Genomic DNA, 26,121 nt, shown 5'->3' with positions numbered 1-26,121 from the left:
ATCATCAACTAAGTCCAAAATTTTAATAATTGGCTTCAAAAATAATAATTATTTGCTGACTTGAAACTGGACATGGGGATCCATATTTGAGCTTTTTAACCTACAAATAGGGCAAATAAACATTCTAACGGTGAAAAAAAAATCATTTTTCAAGGACCAAACTCACCCATTTTTGCACTAAAATTCGAATTTTGGACTTAAATGATGTCATTTGAGAGTACAAGGACCAACTGTATTAAAAAAAAAGATATGAGACCAAACTAATTATTGACCTAAAGCACGAGGGGGCAAACTGAATTTAATCCTTGATTCAAAATGTCGACAATTACGGCATACCAATTAGACCATTAAAAAACACACTTCGAAGAATAGAAAGTCAAGTTACTTGTGAATAGTCAGGCATCTATTCATAGCACACAAATGTATTTAAATTGTTATTGAACACTTTATGTGCAACTCAATATCATAAAACCAGTAACTTGTGAAAAATCAAAATAAAAAACAACAACAACTCTGGAACTTCAAACTAGAGTTCTAATTTCCATGTTCAATCTGACATAACCAACCCTTATAAGACTTAAATTTCTTAGATATCCAATGTTCAACAGCAAGTTACCAACTTAACAAATAGATCAAAAACTAGATGCAATTCAAAGATTGGACAATTTCAGCATTTTAAAAAGTGAAAAGATTCTCTTCAAAAGATAAAAAACTGAAAAGATTAAACAATTTGATGGTAAAATCAACCTTGAAAATTCTATGGGAACCTAGAACTTCTTTCTTCTGGTCATCTATAACAGAATTTTGGATTCCTCACATACTCTCTTCCTGCCTCTAAAACCCACTCACTAAATATTTCCCTTTCACATACTCTCTTCTTGTCTCTGTCTTTTATTTTCATCCATCTGCTGTAGTCTAACAGCATACAACTGAAAGTTGTAGATTATACCTATTTGTGGCTTTGTAAGTTGTTTGCACGAGAAGCTTCCGCAGATATTATCTAAGCACAAGTATTTTCCTATCTAATATTGAACGATAATATAATACCAATCTAAAGGGACAACAATAAGGTGAGGGAACGGTAGCTAACAGAATCCACACAAAAAAAGGACCCTTACTAAACAATGTTTTGGATGATTTGAACAGATGAAAATGAACCTACATTTGTGCTCGCACTGACCACAGGTGAGAATATCAGGATGAGTAATAGGTTCTTTTGTCTTCTTTTCTTTGGCCACATACTCCACAACGGCAAGATGGACAGAACCACTCACCCTTTGGAACATACTGTAGAGGAAAGACCAATTAAGATGAAGTAGGTAAGAATCTCAAACTTGTGATCATCAAAAGTATAATAAGTTCTGGTGAATGAGAAAAGAAATACAAAAAAAACAAAAGATTGATAGAGAAGAAGAAGAAGAAGCTACCTTCAATCCAAGGCAACTCTTGTGAAATGATGATGGACATTCGTCACATAAGATTAAGTCACCGCCAAGGCAACCAAGAAAAGCATCTCCAAAAGGTTTTTTAGCCAAATTGCTACACTAACTATTATTTTTACCAATTTGATATCTTATATTTTCAAAATTAGCCAACTTGCTACAATTTTTGTCATTTTATTTTGTTTATTTCTTCATCTAAATATGAATTAATTATGAAAATCGAAGGTTAGTTGGTCGATATCTCGATATTGAAATTTTGATAAGTAAATTGATTAATCTTAAAAAACCTAAAGTAGCAAATTTGATGGAAGGGTAGCAAATTGACAGATTTAATAGTTAGAATAATAAATTGGCTAATTATGAAAAAATAGGGTAGCAAATTGGCTGAAATGAAAATTATGGTAGCAAAGGGAAACTGGGCCCATGTGGTATGGGCTAAACCCTAACCAGTTGCATGAGGGCCTTTTTAAGGTCGCAAACACCAAAGGACCCGTTTAGATGTAGTCGTTCAACACTTTCAACTCATTCCTCAACACGTCGCTACTAGTAAGGTGCCTTAATTGGGTGTAGTGACATTAGTTTTCTCATTAGACATCCGAGTTTTACTTTTCATAATGTAACTAGAAAAGAGAAAAAATGATTTAGAAAAGATTGAGGACTTCTAAAATCTTTATCAAGAGGAACCGAATAGGGCAAGATAGAGTAGTATTAATCGACTTCACTTTCACCTCAAAGATGCCACACTAGACCCTATTCTAACTTTGATTGCGTCGGATCACATTGAGGTCGAGTCATTGTTATCACATTTCGTTCTCATTGATGCATTAAAAGTCACTTTCAAAAGGAAGCAACGAAACCTTTTCATGGGTGTGTGGCTTCCTTAACTAGATTTCCTTCCTAACCAAGAAAGAAAAGAGCGTAATGGGTCACACGCGGCTCACGTGCCCACGAGTTTTCTTCTCCGCGTGAAACTGAGCAACGTGGGTGAAAGACCCAAGCCCAAAAGCCCGTAACTCGACCGAACCGGCTATACCCGGTAACGCCGGTCGCCCCTTTTCTCTTACAATCAGATTCGTTCTGTTTTCTCTCCCCTTTCTCTTTGCCCTTTTCTTCAGTTTTTAAACCCACATTTACCTCCTCCGCCTTCTTCGCCTTCTCTCTCTCTCTCTCTCTATGAAATCAAAAACCCAGAGCGCCGATATCGGAGACTGATTCAACTCGCCGTCAACTCGCCCCGCTAGGGCTTCGCATTCACTCCTCGTTTCTCCAATCCGGTACGTCCGATTCTCTTCGCTTTAGCTTTTCGCTGAGAAAAATGAGTTGAAGCTTAGGGATTAGAAGGATCTCGTTGTTGTTCGTTGCTTGTGTGTGTGTGTGTTAGGGTTTCAAATTTCAGAGGCTTAGCTCGGATTTAGCTTCAAGTGTCAGAGTTGGCTTGGATTTAAAATTCAATTAGATATAGTTGCGATATTTGATTATAGTTAGTCTTCAGTTAACCTAGCAGTAGATGGAGCTTTTCTGGAGTTAAATTCTCGATTATTCGGTATCTTTTTGTGTTATAAATTGGAATTGAGAATCAGTAAATGCTGTGATTAGGAGAATGTGTGCCATTGGGCGTTTTCGATTGTTGAATTGTTCCGGTTTGACTTTCGGCGTGGGAATTTGTTGATAATGTGTTGTGATTTTGCAGAAAATGGCTCGAGTTGAGGAGCGATGGGAGCGCTTAGTCCGCGCAGTGTTAAGGAGGGAAAGGATGGGGCCTGATTTGTATGGGAGGCATGGTACTGGCATTGCCGGAAACGTTCCGTCATCACTTGCGAATAATAGGGATATTGATGAGATTCTCAGAGCTGCAGATGAAATTCAAGATGAAGATCCCAATATCTCTAGAATCTGTATGTTACTCTTTCTTCTGCTTCTTATCGTCTTAGTTTAAATTTGTATCCCCTACTCTGTGTTAAACCTGTGAATTTGTGCCTGCAAGCTCTTAGCCATATACAATTTTTATTGTCTGTACACAAAACCTGAAAAGAAGATAAATGCATAATTCTGTCTTGTATGAAGTCCAAGTCCATCCTCCTTGTTTTCATGAAATATATTTCTAATAAGTAGCACTCCAGAGTACAATCAAGACTAGAAGAACCTTTGATGAGATGTACAGGAATATGATTTTCTTTCTAGGGAGCATACTGTCATAACTTCATTTAGCGTGTCTGTGGAGTGATGACAAGATAGGGTTGTATATTGGTTCTCTTTCTGGGAATCTGTATCTGTTGTCTCTACGGAAAGTCTGCCATTGAATTTAAAGGCAGCTGTTTTCTAATATCTTTATAGTAGTTTATTTCAACTGAGTGCATTTTGGGAAGTGAATCATATTTCTGTGCAAGTTAAGTATCATGGCAGACGTTATAATTATTTAGATGGAAAAATCATCCTAATTCTTGTTTCAGAAACGGGAAGTGAGAAAGAAATTATTTAAATGCAGTTTTTCCTGTAAAACTACATATTGACATGTGTGAAATACATCAATTCCACGGTCACATTCTCATATTTGAATGAGATTTTTTATACAATGGTTTTCCTGCAGTATGTGAGCATGGTTATTCGCTGGCCCAAAATCTTGACCCCAATAGTGAAGGAAGGGGAGTATTACAGTTCAAGACTGGATTGATGTCTGTCATTAAGGTACATTCTTAATATAGCATACTTCAATAATCATTCCGGTTTTGCGTCCTTTATCATATATTGGATTTATTTATTTATTTTTGTAGTTGTGACTATCTTGTGCAAGCATTTTCATTGCTCTTTGGTGACTTCACTTATTTGCTTAATATGAGGCACTGCTTCTGGTCAGCTGATGTTCAAACATGTTGATCTCAGGGGTCTGAAGTTTGAACAGTTGAATAGCTTCTTCACTTATGACTTCTGTGGCAAGAGATGCACTAGTAACTCATTTTGTCTAGATAATTGTATGATGCCCATGTTAAATTGTTTGTTTGAATCCAAGTTCATAATTTGATATTTAAGAATACATTATGAATTATTTAGGATGGGAAGAATATTGGTACTTAGCTTGACTACAAATTAGATTGTATATTGTTCGAATTTCTATATGCTGATCTCTCTCTGTTTGTTTTCTTTGTGTTTTTTTTTTTTTTTTTCAAAGTATACTTTTATTTTACTTTTACATACATGCTTACAGTGGGATGCATTACATTTCCATTTGGATATAACTTGATTTGTTTTGCCCATCGGAGCAAATTTCAGCAAAAGCTTGCAAAGAGGGAGGGGGCAACCATAGATAGAAGCCAGGACATTGTTCGCTTACAAGAGTTCTATAAACTGTATAGACAGAAGAATAATGTTGAACAATTGCGTGAGGAAGAAACACAGTTGAGGGAGTCTGGTGTTCCCAGTGGAAACCTGGGCGAGTAAGTTACTACAGTTATAGGTGTTTGTTTTGTTTTCTCCTCTTGCTCCACAGTACAGTGTAATGTCTTAGTTTTTTCAGGTTTTGGATTTTTTATGCTTATGATGTATAATTGTCTCCTACTGTGTAATGTCATCATTGATGATTGATGAGGCTTTGCAGTTGTACAGACTCTGGGTTTTTCCTGTCAGATTTTATTCTCTCTTTATCATTGAAAAAATAATTTCATTGTTTCATGTTGTTTTAGGTGTTCTAATTCATTTTGTAATTTTGATTCTTAAATCAGACTAGAAAGGAAAACAGTGAAGAGGAAAAGAGTATTCGCGACTCTGAGAGTTTTGGGCACAGTTTTGGCGCAGCTGACAGAGGACATTCCGGAAGAGGTTGGGTGTATAGCACTGTTAGTCTTATGAATGCATATAACCATCCTCTGTGTAAATAAGAATTGAATTTTCTATACCTGATCTCTGAATCTGTGTATGAAGCCTAGTTGTTGTAATTGACCTATTAAAGACCTAATATCACACTTTCGCTGATCTTTTGTGAATCACGTAAACATAATTGGACAACTTTTATCTCAAGTTTGGTTAAAATATGATGTAAGTTTTAAATTATATGTCTTGCTTCTTGTCTAGTTATTGGTTGTTCTGCTTTCTTGTGGGCTTTTAACTCTTTTATATTGTCACAGATTATAAAATATGTTTTAGTATAATCATTTGTATATGATATAATTACTCCTGTCTGTGTTCAATTTTGTGTTGCTATATGGTAGAATTACACATATAAGTATCTCTTGCTATAATATAGTCTATCTGCATCACAGCTCAAGCGGGTGATGGAGTTAGATGCCGCAATGACCGAAGACCTAATTGCGTACAATATTATTCCACTGGATGCTCCTAGCATTACTAATATCATCATGTCCTTGGCTGAGGTTAGTATTTTCTTTTGGGTTAGTTAAAAGCTTGGTATTTTTGCACACTCTAATTAAAGAACATTATGGTTAGGTTCAAGCAGCAGTTTCTGGGTTAAAGTACTTCAGGGGACTACCAAAGTTACCAACAGATTTTCCAATTCCTGCTACACGAGAGCCCGACATGCTTGATTTCCTGCATTATGTATTCGGATTTCAGGTTTATACTTTATACCTTCTTGATCACACTTTCCTCTGAGTTCGAGTTTCCTTTGACTTCTTTAAGTTTCAAGTTTCAACCAAGCTTTCAAGTTTGGTTTTGCATCATCTATACTCTTTCGATAAAATTACTATAAAATTTGATATTTATATTTTTTATTGGCTGAGTTGCCTGAATTAATTCAGTTTTTTGGCAGTTGTTAGCTATGTTTGATGGTAGATTTTGGTAGGCTCTTTTTTCCTGCTTTTTGGTGATTTCCATTTGGATGGTTTCATAAGCATGGGTTTCACTGGTTTTCTTATGAAAAGTATAATATATTTGGCTTCAAAAACTGTGTCAAATCAGTTAACTTTTTTTCTTTTTACTTCTGTAACAAATCTCCATCCATCTTTCATCAGACAGTTGTATGCTTCAAAATCTCTTTGATTTCATTAATTTTTGAGTGGTTTTGTGATCCATGTTCTATGCAGAAAGACAATGTTTCTAACCAGCGTGAGCATATTGTTCACCTCCTTGCAAATGAGCAATCACGGCTTCGTATTCCTGATGAAACTGAACCTGTAAGTCTCCAATCATAATTCCTTGTTAGTTGAATTAGTTAACTACATGATGGAATGGCATCGTCGTATTACCATTGAACATATGTTTTGGCAGTGGAAGTAAAGGATGGGGTGGTATGGTGGGTATCATTTGTGAATCTTATTTTTGATACTGAATATCCATGATTTAATGCTGGCCTAGACATTATATCAACCACAGTATAGTGTACTATATCTACCTAGTCGTCTAGTACCTATGCGGAAGTGATTTTTGTAAGTTCTTCAGGGAATTCAGACACATGACATGGTAATACTGCACATTATAGTATGGATAAGAAACTTTGTGGATAAGGCTGTCTTTGATGTGCTGGCCACAGTGGGATTTACATAAATGAAATTTCTAATGTAATGTGATAATCATATCACTGAAGGTAACTAAAAGAAAAGCACACATCTTATTTTTATTCAGAAGTCTTCATAAGGGATCCAGTTATTTCATTACAGTGCCACGTGTTATTGAAGACTTGTTGTAAACCATTAATTCTTATGTTGCAAATTGTGACTTCTGTCCTTGTCTTTTGCAGATATTGGATGAGGCTGCGGTGCAAAATGTATTTTTAAAGTCCCTGGACAACTATATTAAGTGGTGTAGCTACTTGTGCATCCAGCCAGTTTGGAGCAAGTAGGGACTTCCAGATCTTATTTCATTTCCTTTCTTACGTCATAAACCTGGCAAATGGGCGGGTAGTGGGCGGGCTATGGCGGGTTAGCGGGTTCAATGGGTTCGCGGGTTACCCGTTGGAACCCGTTAAGACCCGCTAGCGTTTTTTTTAAAATTTTTTTTCTAATCAAATAAAATACCCATATACATATTTTTTTCTACAGTTCTACCTTTACTTTTAACCCACTTTTGACAAAACCATATTTACAACTCCCTATATAATCCCCTCCAAATCCTTCCCTCCGTCACCAGCCAAATCAGCCTACAGCATACAGCCATAAACTGCCTTCTTATACACCTCAAGCTCACCTAAGCTTCTCTCCCATGGCTCCAAGCCTGAGCAAGAACAATGCCCTAGACGTAACGGCCCTTGTAGACAGCAACGTTAACTCTCCGCTCTCAATAACCCTACAAGGCACAAACTTCCTCGCCAACGGCCACCCTATCCTCACTGAAGTCCCACTAAACATCACAGCCACCCCGTCATTAAACAAAACCACAGAACAATATCAGTCAATAATTCAACAAAATCATTATCAAAGACCAATTTCATACAACAATCCATTCAATTCACTAACCCAGAAAAAAAAATCCAGAAGAGTAAGGAAACAAAAACCTGAAGAGGGAGAGAGACTGGTATGTTTCTGAACAGGGAGATAGACTGGCTTGTTTGTTTTGAATTTTCGATCTGAAGAGGGAGAGACTGAGAGAGTCAGAGAGATCGGTTTGTTTCTGAAGAGGGAGAGAGTTCGATCTGGAGAAACTGAGAAAGAGAGACGGCTTGGTTTGTCTTTAGGTTTAACATTGGTTTTGTTTTTTTTTTTCTTAACGGGTTGGGCGGGTTCCGTTGGGTAACCCGTTTCCGTCCATTACTTAGCGGGTTGTCAACCCGTTAGCGTAAAACTGTAATGGGGCGGAAATGGGCGGGTTATTAGCGGGCGGGTAGCGGGTAACGGGTTAGTCTGCCAGGTTGACTTACGATGATAGTGTGATGTAATTTATTATTAAATGATAAATGATGGGAATTGATGGTAGTGACTAATGGATACAGTCAATTTTGTGCAGTTTGGAGTCAGTTAGCAAGGAGAAAAAGCTTCTGTTTGCTTCCATGTATTGTTTGATCTGGGGTGAAGCAGCCAATGTTAGATTTCTTCCAGAATGCTTGTGCTACATATTTCATCATGTAAGTGCTGCTCTCTTGTAGTGTTTCCTTCTGCATAGTTTGCCCAATTTAGTTTTAATTGGTGAAGAATAAATCACTATGGTGATCTATTTTCAAAGCACATGAATTTCAATATATTATCACTATGTTTTCGGGTAAATTTTGCAGCAACTGTGATGGAATGAAACAATTAAAAAAATTGAGATTCTGCTTGTTGTGTCACTATGGATTATACTTCTTTTTTTCCTCGATTTTGGAGTAATATGGAATCTCTATATTCATAAGACTGGCGTTGAATGTGAAAAGATTCTGTGTCCTTTTTATCTTAAAAGCTTCCCTCATACCTCTGTTGCTGTCTGGTTGTTTGTTTTTAGTACAAACTAGGGTGTTTATTTGTATGCTTATTATTATTTTATGATCAATCAACAACTAGTGTTTATTATTATATTATATATGCTACTGTTCTGCAGGGACTGTTACCTTGCTCTGCCTTTTTTTTTTATCCCCCAAAGCCAATATTAATTCTTTTAACTTTGAATGCAATATGCAGATGGCAAGGGAAATGGATGAAATTCTGAGGCAGCAGATTGCGCAGCCAGCCAACAGTTGTAATTCTGAAAATGGAGTTTCTTTCCTTGATCAAGTTATATATCCTCTGTTCGAGATCGTGTCAGCGGTATGTCATGGCTCCCACTTATTGTTTCACCTGAAAATTTGATAAGGATGTTCACTGGCATATACTGCTATAGTTTACTACTGTTTGTTTCCGTGTCTGATTACTGGCTAGTCTGGATTGTTGTTGAGACAAGTGTGTACCTGTCTCTTCATCCAATCGATGTTTTGATTCTGACAAGCACACACCTATCTATTCATCCATGTAATGATTTGAGTTTTCATGCTTCGACTACCATGTTGTTTACTTTTCTGCGTCCAAATTATTGCTACATGAGGCAGGCATAGCTATGGAATATGAGCCTTTATTATTTGTGTGCATCCAAGTTATGCTTCTTGTTTACAATTTCCTTGTTAACATATGCATTCTTTTATTATATATTTCTTCCTTTTTTCATGGATGATGTTCTAAGAATGTCCTTTCCCTTGAGTTTGCAATGCTGGTTCTGTATAATTTCCTCTTGCTGTTAGATAGTTTCTTGTAGTTGAGTTCTTCTCTTAGCTATATTGATAGGAAACATCTGTTCTTTTCTTTGTATGACCTACTGAAATAATAATATAAGACTTGCTTACTAGAAGTTTAAGAGCTGCACCATTTTTTCTAAGTTAGCATGTCATGGGTATGGATAAATCATGAACTTTAGTTGAACTTATTCAATCGGGTAGCATATACATGTCCATTGGGGGATTGTGTATTTTCGTGGATTTTAGCTATAAAAAGGTTTCGTGAAAACTGCTTCTGACATAAGATGTGCACAGGAAGCTGGAAACAATGAAAATGGACGAGCACCACATTCTGCTTGGCGCAATTATGATGATTTCAATGAGTACTTCTGGTAAGATATCTTTAAGAGTGATGTATAAATGTATATTCATACCTTAAAGCTGATCACCCATTCTTTTCAGGTCACTCAGTTGTTTTGATCTCAGTTGGCCCTGGCGCAAAGGTTCATCATTTTTTCAAAAGCCAACGCCAAGGTCAAAGGTTGTCTTCTTTCATAGAGATGTTTAAACTTAGTTGTTGTGACATCTGTATTGGTTTCTGCATTGTTACTTTGTTAGTATGGGTTGTATATGTTTTCCTACACTATGCAATGTAACCAACTGTTGCCTACAGTGCATTTCTTCCGTATTAAACATTATTTTTGTGAATCTATACTCTGGTTAAGCTGCATATCTACTGGGCGTGTTGCAAGCTCTGTCAAAAAGCTAAACTATCAACCGTTTGATGCCTGATTGAGGAACTTTTATTGCGGATGGAATTCGTAATGTCAAGTGTCACCAATATTGTTTAGACTGATTGAAAAATTGGCATATGTAGCTAAATACTTCATCTTATTTGTTGCAGAATATTCTTAAATCAGGCAGAAGTCAACATCGAGGAAAAACTTCATTTGTTGAGCACAGGACATTTCTCCATCTGTATCATAGTTTCCACCGTCTGTGGATATTCCTTGTGATGATGTTTCAGGTTTGCATGTCTAATTGAATGCTCAGTTTTGATGAGGTTCATTTCTTGCCTTGATAAAGTATAAAACCTTTGGAAAAACCTTCTTTCTCCCTCTCAAAAGTTAATATTTATCTATTACTAGTAAATGTAATCCCTTTTGGTTCCATGGGCTTTGGTCTTCATGCTATAGATCTTTTTTTTTGTTCAATTGTTCCCTGCCTTTTATCTTGAGTTTAATAATATATTTTGATAAATTTATGATCCCAGTAGATAATCGAGTTCATATTATGTGACTTCTATGACCCATATTTTTTTTATAAAGATATTCTATACCTTTTAACTTTCAGGGACTTGCGATAATTGCATTCAATAACCAAAGGTTTGATGCAAAATGTATTAGAGAAATTCTCAGTCTTGGTCCCACATTCGTCGGAATGAAATTTCTCGAGAGTATGTTTCTTTACTGCTAAAAAGTTTGTGTATGAATTACTTATCTATTAAGAACCTGTTATATGTTAACATTGTTCCGTTAATATTAGCTAGTTGTTTGTTGTTCACCACTAGTGCCATGCATTCAATAGCTGAGAAAGTGCTTCTTCATGTAGGTGTTCTTGATGTTGCTATGATGTATGGCGCCTATTCTACGTCACGGAGCCTAGCAGTTTCTCGAATTTTTCTCCGATTTATTTGGTTTGGCGCTGCATCAGTGGTCATATCTTTTCTTTACGTGTAATTTCCTGAGTAATCTTTTACATATTTGCATAAGATAATTTTCATCATCTGTCATCTGCTTTTGTGTTAAGTTTTTCTATTTTTCTCTTCTGATGCTGTTAAACAGAGGTAACATTTCTCTCTGTGCCTTAATGCAGGAAAGCTCTCCAGGAAGAGAGTAAACAAAATGGAAACCCTGTCATGTACAGATTGTATCTGATGATTGTAGGCATATATGCTGGTATCCAGTTCTTCATTAGCTTTTTCATGCGCATTCCAGCCTGCCACAGTCTGACTAATCAATGCGATCGCTGGTCTCTGATTCGCTTTGTCAAGTGGATGCGCCAGGTTTTAATCTAATTAGTTTCTTTCTCTAGTTACTCATCATGTTGTTGTTTTCTATCATCTGCTTTGTTGAACCATTATTTATTGCTGCTTATGTTCATTTTCAAGGAACGGTACTATGTTGGACGGGGCATGTTTGAGAGGACTACTGATTTCATCAAGTATTCGCTAATCTCTGTTTATTTTTTAATTTTTATTCTTCATTGTTTTGAACTATATACGTACTGAACACTAAGCAGATTTTTGCTGTATCTCTACTGTTTTTATTTTTTCTTGTGCAAGTGGAAATGCACTCATATATCTGATAAGAAACCATAGGTTGTGATAATACCACCGTAGTAGTACCTACCTAACCATTTATGAAGCCATGATCTCTTGTATCATTTGAATCTACGGACAATCTAAGGTTGGGAAATGCTAATATAATGATCATTTACCTGCTGATGCCCATCTGATGGGTCATTTTAAGTAGAGAGACACCACATTAGAAAAGTAGAGTACATGAACAATTTTCCACACATCAATCAAGTGTTGCCTTCTTAATTATTGTTTGTGGTGATGAAAAATATACTGTGACTAGTTAGCTGTCATTTCTAGGTTTACATATATTAATTAAGGATTGGTGATTTAATGCTTAAAAGTTAAACCACTTGAAGTTTCTCCAATTCCTTTTATTTACTTATGTGGGCTTTATTTTGTTTCAGGTACATGTTTTTCTGGCTTGTGATTTTGAGTGGAAAGTTTGCATTTGCATACTTCCTGCAGGTCTGTCATATTAATCATGCTTTCATTGTGGTATTGTTCTTTAGTTGACTTATTCATCGTGAATGTAATCTTACTCCTTTTTGGAATTTTTTTAGATCAAGCCGTTGGTGGAACCAACCACGATTATAGTGAACACAAATGCGATAACATATACTTGGCATGATTTGGTTTCTGGGAGTAAGTAACCATCCTATCATTACTTGAAATACTTTCAATAATAGACAAAGTGGTGAGGCGGTTTGGAATTGGGTGAGGACTAGGCTAGATCAGTGGTTCGATTCTCCTCTAATGTACGAAAATAAGAAACCTTCACTAAATGAGATGTTTATATTTAATATCAGTGCTAATCTATTTTGTGGATATTTTTAGGTTAATTTATATAAAACTTAAATTGCTATAGCTTTTTGAAACAAGCAAGGGGGCAGTCTGGATGAACTATAACTATGCTTCCAACCATACCAATTTTATTCAATTTTCAATCATAATGATATCATGTTTTTATGCGTTCCTTTGACTCTTATAATCAGACCTAAAGTTAGACTGATTCCAGGGTTTATCTTTCCAAAATCCATTGGGCTGTCCTATGTATTTGTGCAATTTTAGTCATAATAAAAGCACATGAATCTTCCTGAATGCTGCTTTTAACTGTTTAAATTGCGTCATGCTTGCAGACAACTATAATGTCCTGACAGTTGCTGCTTTATGGGCTCCCGTGGTAGTTGTAAGTTGGATATTCTTCATCTCTTCTTTTTATTTTGGGTATTCTCAACTCTGCAACTGTCGGGTCCATCTCTTCTTGGATCTCGGAAGTATTTTTTTTGTGGCCTGCTGAGCCCACATTGTTTGTATCCTTGTTTGGATGAAGATTGTTGAATTTGAATAGTATGTTTGCTTCCATTTAAAATTAAGATGTGATCAGTGGGCAATAGAACGGGTGATGGTAGACTTTCTGGAAGTGAGTTTGGCTCACTTGGCTCTCATTTCTCTTTTGCTGCTGCATGTGTCCTTCCTTTCTTTGCCTTATTGTCTTGCATTCTTATTTATTTATTTATTTTCTTTTCAGATTTATCTTCTAGATCTTCATGTATTTTACACCCTTGTATCTGCTGTGTGGGGATTCTTGCTTGGTGCCAGAGATCGTCTTGGAGAGGTCAGTTAAAACTGTTGCTTGGGTTCCGTTTCTTGTGTTCTTGTTGTCTGGGTCTGTCCATCAGTTTTGCTTAATGGTTTTTTTTTCATTCGCCCAGCACCTTTCACTTGTATAAATGTGTGATTCTTTTTAATTGTCTGGTTTTGTCCATCAGTTTTTACTTTAAGGGGATTTTCATTGTCTCCTTGCCAGCACCTTTCACTTGAATATGTGTATGTTATTGTTTTTATATATTTTCTATTCACTAGATATATCTAACTTTATTTTATTGTATTATTATTATTATTATTATTATTATTATTATTTCCAGATTAGGTCACTGGAAGCACTTCATAAACTTTTTGAGCAGTTTCCTGGTGCTTTTATGGATACTCTTCATATCCGCCTGCCTAACAGGTTATACGAATACATTTTATTCAATTGATTGTCTATACATATAACACCATGAGTAAATCACTTTCTTTGAATTTCATCTGACTGCTTATATATTTGGCAGGGCTTACCATCAGTCGTCAAGCGAGGTTAGTCAGTAAAAGAGGCAGGAAAAAGCTATATTTTCAATATATCTAAAATCTTGAGTACCTTGGCTGGAATAAAGTATTTAAGTACTATTGAACTGTTTTGATTAATATCAATTTATCAAGTCTCTTCTGATATTGTATACTTTTTAATTTGAATGTAGTATCTGGCAGTAATTTCCTACATTTGTTATCTTCACGTAATAATTGATTTCATTTTAGTTTGAGTCTTTTCTAATGGTATTTTTTTTACTTCATCCTTACCTTCTCATCTTCTTAAATTTTCTTTTCTGGAAAACATAGTTCTTTTGCAAAATTATCTCTATTGCTGATACTGGTCTGGTGGTATGGTATATACATTCTTATATGGGTGATTTTCTTGTGGTGAAATCTGATCTTGAAGGAAGCTCACATTTTTGATGCTGTGTACACTTGTGTTTCTTTTTTCATTGTTTAGTTTCTATATGGGAAGATTAACTAGCTGCGCATTTCTAGGATATTGAGAAGAACAAGGTTGATGCTAGTCAATTTTCTCCCTTTTGGAATGAAATCATAAATAATCTAAGGGAAGAAGATTATATCACTGACCTGTGAGTGTTGTAATTATTCCAATTGATTTTGTTTTCTCACTACCATCTTGCAACCAGTCAATAACCTCTGCCTTTTGTCTGAGTCCAGAGAAATGGAGCTGCTTGTAATGCCTAAAAACTCTGGAAATCTTCCCTTAGTTCAGTGGCCCCTTTTCCTTCTTGCTAGCAAGGTGACTTTCCTACTAATTACTTGAACTATTTATATTCTCAAATTAAGATTTATTAACCTTATAAATCGGTTTATCACTAATTAAAATTAATTTCATAGATATTTATCGCCAAAGATATTGCTCTCGAAAGTCGGGATTCACAAGATGAGCTTTGGGAAAGAATTTCTAGAGATGACTATATGAAGTATGCTGTACAGGATTGCTTCTATTCCATTAAGCTTATCCTAAGTGAAATATTGGAGGGTGAAGGAAAGATGTGGTAAGTTTGGGTTAGAAGATACAAGTGCGATATAGGCTCTCATATGCATGGAGAAAAAAAAAAATCACTGTAGCTATCTTCCATCTTGTCAGGGTTGAAAGGTTATATGAGGATATTCGAGGAAGCATAGTGAAGAAGAATATTCAAGCTGACTTTCAACTGAACAAGCTGCCACTTGTGATATCAAGAGTTACTGCATTAATGGGCATTCTGGTTTGTATTTGTTGGATCCTTACTTTTATTGTGGTTCTCATTATTGGATATGTATTGTCCTTGATGATGCCCTTGCTTATGTTTTCTTTGTATAAGCTTGTTTGTGTCCAATTAGTACAGCTTATTTGGTTGAATTTTAAGACATCTTTAGAAATCTTGATTTTTGTTCGAGTCCACTTCTTTCAGATGTGTCAGGAATAGCATTATTCCATGTTTTCAAGAGGATTTTTTTTTTAGTGGTTTTGGAGTTGAATGGTATTCTTTATAATCTGTTTTACTAAATAAGTAAATATATAAAATTAAATATTGTTATCCATCATTCAATACTGGAAGCTTGCTGTAGCATAGTTTTGGCTTTGTGTCTTTTAGGCTAGAGGCTAGTTTGTCTTGCTGATGATTTATTGTTCCCTGTTTTTTCTCTGCTGTAAACTTCTTGTCCTCAGACTTTGGTACCTTTTTATCTATCAATTGAAGATGTTTCTTTTCGTTTATATACATACAAATATGAAATAATATTAAAAAAAAATTGACAGTAATAATAATTTTCATGTAGTTCCAATCTTTTCCCTTGTTCTGATATATGTTGATTTGAAGATGTTTTATGTCTTACTAGAACATTTTGTGTGGAAGTAGCATAGTCAAGCATACTGCTTTTTATTCACTTTCTAATGTTTCATCTTTATGTACAGAAAAAAGGGGAATCATCTGAATTGGTGAATGGTGCTGTTAAGGCTGTTCAAGACCTTTATGACATTGTGCGCCATGATGTCCTTTCTATTAACCTGAGGTCAGTTATACTTTTCCTTATGTGCCAGTAACTGCGCAGAGAAGTTGTGAGATATGGCGTTAATTGACGGGCAACTTTTAGGGAACACTATGAGACATGGAATTTGTTATCAAAAGCAAGGACGGAAGGTCGGCTGTTTGCAAAGTTGAAGTGGCCCAAGGATCCATCGTTGGTATGTTTGAGAAGTCTCTTTGCTTGTTTATTTTTGTATTTTTGGTTCAGTCATATTTCTTTGTATAAGATTTTAAATTATTGATGATACGCAGATAGCACAAGTCAAAAGAGTGTATTCATTGTTGACAATTCAAGATTCTGCTGCCAATGTCCCCCGAAATCTGGAGGCCAGACGTAGGCTGCAGTTCTTCACAAATTCTCTTTTCATGGACATGCCCGAAGCAAGGCCAGTCCGTGAAATGTTATCCTTCAGGTAATAAATTCTTTATCACGTTTTTCTTGTGTTAAATTTATTTGTGTTTAACATACCTGTCTGCCTCATCTATCTGTTCTCGTGTATGCAGTGTTTAACATACCTGTCTGCCTCATCTATCTATCATCTATCTGCCTCATCTATCTGTTCTTGTGTATGCAGTGTTTTTACTCCATATTATGCTGAGACTGTGCTCTATAGTATTGCTGAACTCCAGAAGAAAAATGAAGATGGGATATCAGTATTGTTTTACCTTCAAAAGATTTACCCAGGTGCTTATTTATTTCTCTAATTAGGTGGTAAAGTGGTCCACAAAACAAAGAAATACAATCCAGAAGTGCCCAGAAATCTACCCAATAAAAATCAAACTATGGTTAATATGCTTGAACTATGCATTTATATTAAAAAGAAGGCGTTATTTATTAATTTTTTTTTATTATTGTTCTTGCCTGTAGTATTAACATTTGTCATTTTTCGTGGCTGTGGCAGATGAGTGGAAGAACTTTCTTTCACGAATTGGCCGTGACGAAAATGCGAATGACTTGGAACTTTTTGATAATCCCTCTGATATTCTTGAGCTTCGGTTTTGGGCGTCTTACCGAGGCCAAACTTTGGCCAGAACTGGTAAGTATTATACCCATGGAAATATGTTTTGATGTGCTTAAATTCGATCTCTTGCTGGCCCATCCGAGCACACATTTTCTAGTTGGTTAAATTGCAGATCCTGCATTTCGTATCTTAACAGTTCATTACTTGTATAATTTGTGTAATGAACTTATTCTCCTTTTTATCATAATTATATTTATCATGACACTGGTGGCTTTTATTGACAATTTCACATGGATGATAATGTTGATCAGATATGCCTTATAAAGCTAGTACTTTAATGTTATTATGTCACTTAATAGTATAGTACCATAATGTATTGAACTTTTTGAAAATTGACATCATTTGTGGTGGAGAAGGATACTGGGTACCCGGAGAAAACAAGTTGTTATACTTGCATCTTGTTTATTTTCTTCCCCTCCTTTTGAAAATTCTTCATTTGAAAATTCTAGTACTGCCTTCATAATAGACTGGTACGGTTTAGAAGTCCAAACGCTTTCCAAATGTTCATTTGTCTTCATGAAATGTATCTCCTTTAAGCATCTATGTTTGAAATCTGCAGTTCGTGGGATGATGTATTATAGGAAGGCTCTTATGCTTCAGACCTATTTGGAAAGATTGAATTCTGGAGGTATGCAGCTCTTTATTCTTATCTTGACGACTATTTTCTATTATAAATTTATTCTCCTTCATGAAACATTGAGAATCCGACTTTGTTTTCACAGTATCAGATGTGGAGGCTGCAATTTCTAGTAGTGACGCTGCTGAAACTCGAGCATTTGCGTTATCTCCTGAAGCACGAGCTCAGGCAGACCTGAAGTTTACATATGTAGTTACTTGTCAAATATATGGAAAACAGAAAGAAGGGCAAAAACCTGAGGCAGCTGATATAGCACTGCTTATGCAAAGGTGAGTTGCACACAACTAATTCTTAATCATTAAACTGGGATACTCTCGTATGGTGGTCATATGTTGGAGTTTTGCATATGTGGTTTCTGGCATTCTACAGTCTTAGGGGATTTGCGAATTTTGTTTTCTGGAAAATTTAAATAGTATGATTTGAGAGACATCACTGCCAGATGCTCAATCCATTTGTCAACATCAAGAATATGTTGATCACTCTATGATCGGACAAGTTCTTTATTTCTCTGCTATGTGTTTTGAGAGGGTTTCTCTATCATTAGATACAAAGCACTAGGCAGGATAATGTCATTCCATTTTCTTTTTCCCTTTGGCTTACAAAGCATGAAGTTTTGTTTGTGAAGTGAGCAGAAATTACAAGAAAGACTGGGTATAATGCTTTTCAACAGGACAGCATTCATTAAAAACTTCATTCACCACCCTCAACATTCCACATGCATCTATACCACTCTTGTCACACAACTAATTCTTTTGTTTACTTTATTGTTAGAAATGAGGCTCTTCGAGTTGCTTTTATTGATGAGGTTGAGACTTTGAAAGATGATGGTAAAGTGAACAGAGAGTACTATTCAAAACTTGTAAAGGCGGATATCAATGGCAAGGACAAGGTATAACATCTTTTTAGTTCACGAGCTTGTGTCAAATTGTTGTTTAGTTCTTATTATATCCTAGAATAACTTTTCATGGAGATAGTTTATGACCAGTCAGTATCTGTAGTTTTTCTGCAAGAGTTCTAGTTAGGTTCTTTGTTCTTTTTTCTGTTTCATGGTGAAGTGAAACTTTTTCAAGGCTTTTGTATCTCTTAAGTGGAAACATCATTCACTGTATGTATTTATTGTCTGGTATATGTTAAATTTATCTCTTTGTTTAGTGGTGGACTTCTTATGTATAGTTTTTTTTGTTATTAAAGTAATCTTTAGTCAACCCAAAGCAAAAAGAGGAAATATTATTTTTAATTTTTAATTTTAAATATTATTTTTATGATAAGCTTTGTGAACATGCCTATTTTTAACTTGCAAGTCTTTGCTTCTATGTTGTTAAAGATTTGTTAATTATAGATATTGGTACTTTATAGTACATCACCTCGTCAATGTAGTTATTCTAATTGTTTCCGGTGAACTGTAACTTCTATCATACAGGAAATCTACTCTATAAAGCTGCCTGGAAATCCAAAAATAGGGGAAGGGAAACCGGAGAACCAGAATCATGCAATTGTGTTTACTCGTGGAAATGCTATTCAAACAATTGACATGAATCAGGTGAATGATTATTTACCCTTAACTGCTTTACTTATGTCTCCTATAAATTGTTAGTTGATGAAATTATAAAATTGGGTGGATCCCATAGACATGGTCACACTGACCCATAGCTTACATGCTTGTTTTTTGCATGAGACTTGTGGTTGAGCTTCCTGAAATAGTAAATCAGTTCATTATTGTCACACCGTTTCTTACTACTGTAACTGTTGTACTTCTACCTTTCTTCCCTTTACAGTCTGTCTATCTGCGATGTTGCTCATAACACTATTATTTTGTACAGGATAATTATTTTGAGGAAGCTTTGAAAATGAGAAATTTACTTGAAGAATTCCACCGTGATCATGGTTTACGTCGTCCTACAATTCTTGGTGTCAGGGAACATGTCTTTACGGGAAGGTATGTTCAATGCATAGTTGCACATTTGTTAAAAATGATTGCAATATTGTTCAAGTCATAACGTATATATTTTGCAGTGTTTCTTCTCTTGCGTCATTCATGTGCAACCAGGAAACAAGCTTTGTAACTCTAGCTCAGCGGGTTCTTGCAAATCCTTTGAAGTAAGTCCATTTTAGTGATGCCAATGACAGATTAGTAACCCTAGATCATTAACATCCAGTTGCTTGAAACTGATCCCAAGCAATGTACAGGGTCCGCATGCATTATGGTCATCCTGATGTGTTTGATAGAGTTTTCCACATAACTCGTGGTGGCATTAGCAAGGCTTCTCGTGTGATTAACATCAGTGAAGATATTTTTGCAGGTTTGGTTCTTAATTGATAGCAAGGTGCTCTTGTTTTTTTTTTTCCGTTTGTATTATCTTTGTGCAGCTCTTGGATTTTTTTTGAATCCTGGATTTTTTTGTTTTTGTTTGAGACTGGATCTAGTAAGTTGATACTTCTAGAAGATTAGAAGAAATCTGAAAGACATAGGTGTCAGTAGGATTAATATTCTTACTTTTGAAGGATTTGACTGAATTTTCAGTTATTGTTATGCAGGCTTCAACTCAACTTTACGCCAAGGAAATGTGACTCATCATGAGTATATTCAGGTAACTTGTCACTATCTTTATATGAGACAGAAATAGGTTGTGGGACCATCTAATAGTGCTTTACAGGTTGGCAAAGGGCGGGACGTTGGGCTAAACCAAATTGCAGTATTTGAGGGGAAGGTTTCTGGTGGTAATGGTGAACAGGTTCTAAGTCGTGATGTATACAGGCTTGGCCAGCAGTTTGATTTCTTCCGCATGCTGTCATTTTACTTTACTACTGTTGGCTACTACTTCTGTACCCTGGTAAAGTTTCATCTATGTTTTGGTTGGAACAGCTCCATTTATTCTATTTCATCAAGCAACTTGCTATCAATATGTTCTTCAACCGTCATTCAGTAGTTAACATTGCTTTAAAAGGTGAAAGCTAAAGTGACTCGTTTTGTATGGACAAGATGAGGCACAGGCGTCCACTCGTGGAGTTTACCTTTATGGATGTGGTATTACTGCAATTAAATTGATATTAAAATAATGTAAAGTAAAAGAAATATAGCTCCATAGAAAAAAAAAAAAAACTCGAAAGGAGGAGAAAAGATTGTTGCTAAATAACTCGCTCAGAGTTTGTCATGCTTAAGTTTTCAGTGCATTTTGAAAGGAATTACTTGCCTACTCTTCAGAATGTGGTTGGAATATTGCTTGATTTTACTGTTAACTGCATGGTACTTCCAAGGGTTTACTGAGGCAAAGTAGCTTTAGAACTGTTCTCCATTAACATGAATTTGTATTTTACAAGTCTTCCTTCTTATGGATTCTGCAGTTAACAGTGCTGATGGTTTACGTTTTTCTCTATGGGAAGACATATTTGGTAAGGTTATTTATGTTATTCTCGTTCTATGGCATGCATTCATAATTGCTAAACTATAGCAACAAGTATGTGCCAATATGTAATCTTCACTTTTCTGAATGGGATTGTAAATTTGTATTTCTATGTATCTGTCATCAATAATGAGGTAATGCATGCAGGTTTCAGTTTCAATAGGATTGAGATTTATCTAACTTTGTGACATATATACACCTTACTCGAGTTAATTTTTCACTCTTCGTTCAATTCTTAAGGTTACTTTGGATTGAGATTTATCATATTTTGTCACATGTGAGATCTATGTACATTGCTCAAGTTAATTGTTCAAGTTCTTCCTTTAGTTCTTAAGGTTACCTTGGGGCCAGAATGAGTGTACTTATGCTTTGATTAACCTTCCTGCTTTCGTGTCTGTGTTTATCTCAGGCATTATCTGGGGTTGGTGAATCCTTGCAAAATGTGGCTTCTGTAACCAAGAATACCGCACTGACTGCTGCTCTGAATACACAATTTCTCCTTCAAATTGGTATATTTACGGCCGTCCCAATGATCTTAGGCTTCATCTTGGAACAGGGATTCCTGCGGGTAATTATGTGTTTCTTTATTTACTCATTCTCTTTGATGAATTTTGATTCTTTATGAAACAAATTGTCTAAGAAGTAAATCACACCAGCATCCCATGATCCATAAATCTACCTTTGGTACTCAAAGTACTTCCGAATTAATACCAAATGTTATTTATTTACATAGTTATCTTAGAACCTGCTGATTACTGGTTATCATTTCTGTCACGCGTGTGAGATTTTTCCTGGTTTTGTTGGTTGAGGGCATATGTTCTTGAGTTGTCTGCGGTTGATGAATATACTCATTACCACTGATGGGCATCTTGGTTTAATTTCTCATAACGATGAGATTACTTCTTTTGAATGGTTCTTTATTTCATACTCTAGTATTGTACATAGAACATAATTCAGCTTCTTCCAGGTTAGCTGGAGCATTCCATGTAGAAATTTTCTTCCTTGGTTGAATGACACAGCTTCCCTTCTATATTTTACTCTTGATTCTTGGTTGTACTTAGTATTCAAAGGAAGAATGTATGTCTCTTGTCATTACCTTATTAGTCAAAATTTGCCATTGGTTTTTGCTGCAGGCCATAGTGACTTTCCTCACAATGCAATTTCAACTTTGTTCTGTCTTCTTCACATTCTCCTTGGGAACCAAAACACATTATTTTGGCCGGACAATTCTCCATGGTGGTGCAAAGGTTGGTTCTCATTTTCTCTTTTGTTCTAGATTAAAATCAATTGATCTATACCATATTGAATTGTGCTTGTTTTTCATTAGTATCAAGCGACAGGCAGGGGTTTTGTAGTCCGGCATGTTAAGTTTACAGAGAATTACAGGCTTTACTCCCGGAGTCATTTTATCAAAGGGTATTATTCCTGTTCCCTCTCTTTGCTCTTCTCTTTTTGACTTATGCACCATGTATTGGTGAATTTGAAACTTTGTATTGCTATATTATTCGGAATGGCTTGGGAAGTAATAAAGTTTGCAGATCTGTTAGGATATTTCATATTTTACTTTCAAGTTCTTTGAAGTATAATCCATACTTTTCTTTGTTAGTAGAGAAAATATGTGCTTGTATAAGGAAAGAAAAAAAAAAAGAAATATTATAAAGCTATTTCAGGTTTTGTATGTGTACTGATCATTTATGTTCTTTCTGGTTTGCAGGTTGGAAGTAGTTCTTTTGTTGGTAGTGTACCTTGCTTATGGATATGATGATGGTGGTGCTCTATCATACATTCTTCTTACAATGACGAGTTGGTTTATGGCTCTTTCTTGGCTTTTTGCTCCCTATTTGTTCAACCCATCTGGGTTTGAGTGGCAGAAGTAAGTGTTTCTGTTTCTTCTGTTGAAAAAAGGAAAAAGAAAAGTAATTCCATTGTACTTCATTGGAAGTGACCAATGTTATTTCCTTCCAGGGTAGTGGAGGATTTCCGAGATTGGACGAATTGGCTTCTTTATAGAGGTGGGATTGGAGTTAAGGGTGAAGAAAGCTGGGAAGCTTGGTGGGAGGAAGAACTGGTAATACTCCTGATTGCATGGCTTGTTTTAGTTGACCAAATGAAAATAACTGTTCTATGAAACTGTATAAGGAAAGTCCTTGTCATTTTTGAACTGTTCTAGAAAATTTTCTTCATGCTCTATCCAAGTTATTTCTGATCCTGTGTTTATATTCCTGGGTTTTCATTTGCAGTCGCATATTAGAACCTTCAGTGGAAGGATTGCAGAGACAATTTTGAGCCTAAGATTCTTTATCTTCCAGTATGGAATTATCTACCGGCTAGATGTGAAGGGATCCGATACATCACTAACGGTAACCCATCCTTTGTTATATGTGTGTTTCCCATGGCTGCCATTGGGAAAATAATGAGTCATTATCCTATTTGAACAGTGAAGAGCATATTTAAGCTTCTGCTTTGTTATCTCTGTTGAGTACAGCTATTTCAATTTCTCTATTTAATCTTTGCCGATTTCGTTTTGTTCAAGTTTGACCGAACATTTTGTGTTACTGTAGGTGTATGGCCTCTCATGGATCGTATTTGCGGTGCTTATAATTCTTTTCAAGGTGAAAATTATAACATTAATAAGTCCTTATACTTTAGCTGATATTGTGGGATGTTAATCTAGAAGAGTTTATTAAATATCCTTTTTGTTTGGTTTCACAGGTATTCACCTTCAGCCAGAAAATATCTGTCAACTTCCAGCTACTGTTGCGCTTCATTCAAGGTGTCTCCTTCATGTTGGCACTGGCCGGTTTAGCAGTTGCAATCAAATTTACAGATCTGACCATCGCAGACGTTTTTGCTTCCATTTTAGCGTTTGTACCCACTGGGTGGGGAATCCTTTCGGTAAGTCATCACTATAGTTTCTCCTGTTTCTTAGTGTTTCTACTATCACTATTTGGTTACATGTTGGTAACCTATACTCCCCTTTGTGCCCAGATTTGCATAGCTTGGAAACCCTTGATGAAGAAACTGGGCGTGTGGAAATCCATCCGTTCCATTGCCCTTCTTTATGATGCTGGGATGGGTATGGTTATATTCATTCCCATTGCATTGTCATCTTGGTTCCCATTTGTATCAACGTTTCAAACTCGGCTCATGTTCAACCAAGCTTTCAGTCGAGGGTTGGAAATCTCTGTACTACTCGCTGGAAACAATCCCAATTCTGGACTATAGTGCCTCGGTGTAGTTGTGTAGTTTAGGCTAGTGTGTAATTTGTATTTTTTTTTTTTTTTTTTTCTAATCTGATTAACTGACTGATGATGTAGTTGTGATTTTGATTGCTGAGAGACTGAAACATTGTAAATAGTCATGTATATCATCAATTATTTTTGACACTGCGAGTATGCAAAACACGTTACTATGTAGATTTTATTTTTCTTCCCAGAGTTAACAAAAGGAGTAGGGAGTTTTGCGTTTCAGTGATAATGTTGATGAGGCTTGGGGAGTAGTTAGGAGCGAATAGATTTGTGCTGTCATACTGTGGTGGTTCTTAAAAGTTTACCTTTATGTTTTATTTTTGTAGTGTTCTTATTTTAATTTGGCATTGGTGCCATTTTGGAGAAGATTCATGAGAATGGCAAAATCAGAGTCAATCTCCAGCTGCATAATGTTGAAGTTTCTAGCAAGTTTTAGACCATAGTAGATGCCCGAAGCTTCAGCATCCACAATGGCACCAATGTCGAGATTAATTTGAAAACCTGTAATCCAAAGACCATTATGATCTCTAATCATTCCTCCTGCACCGATCTTTCCATAAGTTCAGGAGGCTTTTTTCAATTAAGGAGATTGTAATCACAGTCCATTACCACTTTTGGCCTTAACAATAGCATAATTTCATTCAACAGTAGCACTTTAAATATTTTTCGAGGATTAGAAGGAAACACAAAGCTGGTATAAAAAATTCTCGTATTCCTTCACTTTCATAAAAACCAACAAACTCCAATGAAAAATCACATCACCAACAAACTCCAATGAAAAATCACATCACGTAATTCCTTTATAAGTAATGAGCTTACAATTAAGATGAGCATGCAACCAACCTTGTCAATCAAGAGTGAAAGAATTAGAGATAGAAGCAGGCTTTGAGATAGTATTCTAAACCAACTGAGCTTGAGGATAATCTCTAAACAAATGGAGAAGACTTTCAGCAGAACCATTACAAATGGAGCAGGAGGAGACATTGGTGAAACCTCTTCTAGCCCTTTGAACATTAGTCACCAATTTTTTATGCCGAATCACCCATAGAAAAGTCTTTTGCTTAGGAGGGATATTAAAACTCCAAATCGTTTTCCACTGAGGATCAGTGGCTTGATTAAAATCAAAGATTGAGTTGTAGGATTTCAAGTGGCAGCTCAAATTTTAGTATCATCTCCTTAACCCTCAAAACCAGTTGGAATATTAATAATAACATCATAACATGACTAGGGAGAGAGGCAGCTAAGAGATCAATATTCCAACCAAAATCATCCCAAAACTCACACATAGTAGCAACATGATTAATAGAAATATTTGGGGGAGAATGAGAAATAAGAGTAGTAGTAGGAAGAGCCCAACAGTCGTACCAGAACTTGATTGTTTTTCATCTCCAATGCGCCAAGAAAGACCTTTCCTGAGCAAGGCAGCACCGTGCATAACACTCCTCCAGGCAATGGCGTAGCTAGCTAGGGGGCAAAAGGTTCAATTGAACCCTCTCAAATTTTCAAAAAGAGTAATTAGTCTTCATTTGTATTGGATATTAGTGGAAATAAAACATAAATTGACCCTTCTTCTCTAATAAATTCTTAATTAGTCTTAAATATTCTTCAACAATAATGGAATGAAATAAAAATTTATACTATTCAAATACTTAATCCAATTAATACAAATAGTGTTAAGGGTTTTTACCTTACTAAATGGAAACAACACATTAATGTTTACCATACATCAACATGCATTATCT

The 26,121-nt window shown here is 35.7% G+C and overlaps 2 protein-coding genes across 2 annotated transcripts in view; one reads left to right on the top strand and one right to left on the bottom strand.

Moving 5' to 3' along the window:
* Positions 1 to 170, bottom strand: part of LOC101308072 — a 2,128-nt gene extending 1,958 nt beyond the window's left edge. Inside the window, exon 1 of the mRNA XM_004296248.1 lies at positions 167 to 170. Within this exon, the coding sequence (XP_004296296.1) occupies positions 167 to 170 (4 nt within the window). The remainder of the gene's footprint in view (positions 1 to 166) is intronic.
* Positions 171 to 2,562: 2,392 nt separating this feature from the next.
* Positions 2,563 to 24,542, top strand: LOC101299942 (callose synthase 9-like). The gene is made up of 52 exons (XM_004295084.1): positions 2,563 to 2,716; positions 3,133 to 3,337; positions 4,030 to 4,127; positions 4,710 to 4,873; positions 5,159 to 5,255; positions 5,696 to 5,806; positions 5,880 to 6,005; positions 6,476 to 6,565; positions 7,129 to 7,226; positions 8,331 to 8,448; positions 8,978 to 9,103; positions 9,859 to 9,935; positions 10,006 to 10,084; positions 10,448 to 10,570; positions 10,897 to 10,999; positions 11,155 to 11,278; positions 11,419 to 11,608; positions 11,714 to 11,766; positions 12,310 to 12,370; positions 12,466 to 12,547; positions 13,042 to 13,091; positions 13,434 to 13,520; positions 13,831 to 13,916; positions 14,017 to 14,041; positions 14,534 to 14,628; positions 14,717 to 14,798; positions 14,897 to 15,057; positions 15,150 to 15,270; positions 15,960 to 16,057; positions 16,139 to 16,229; positions 16,324 to 16,484; positions 16,647 to 16,756; positions 16,974 to 17,108; positions 17,653 to 17,721; positions 17,822 to 17,999; positions 18,502 to 18,619; positions 19,151 to 19,270; positions 19,551 to 19,666; positions 19,744 to 19,827; positions 19,918 to 20,030; positions 20,266 to 20,318; positions 20,385 to 20,561; positions 21,073 to 21,120; positions 21,541 to 21,699; positions 22,265 to 22,378; positions 22,459 to 22,547; positions 22,846 to 23,004; positions 23,097 to 23,199; positions 23,372 to 23,491; positions 23,693 to 23,743; positions 23,844 to 24,026; positions 24,120 to 24,542. Exons 2-52 carry the CDS (start codon positions 3,136 to 3,138, stop codon positions 24,354 to 24,356), a joined length of 5,715 nt encoding a protein of 1,904 aa, XP_004295132.1. The 5' UTR covers positions 2,563 to 2,716; positions 3,133 to 3,135; the 3' UTR covers positions 24,357 to 24,542.
* The last annotated feature ends 1,579 nt before the right edge of the window (positions 24,543 to 26,121 follow it).

Source organism: Fragaria vesca, linkage group LG3 (assembly GCF_000184155.1).
Source record: "Fragaria vesca subsp. vesca linkage group LG3, FraVesHawaii_1.0, whole genome shotgun sequence".
Classification (NCBI taxonomy): Eukaryota; Viridiplantae; Streptophyta; class Magnoliopsida; order Rosales; family Rosaceae; genus Fragaria; species Fragaria vesca.
The sequence above is the reverse complement of the archived record's forward strand: the minus strand, read 5'-3'. Positions and strand labels throughout refer to the sequence as shown.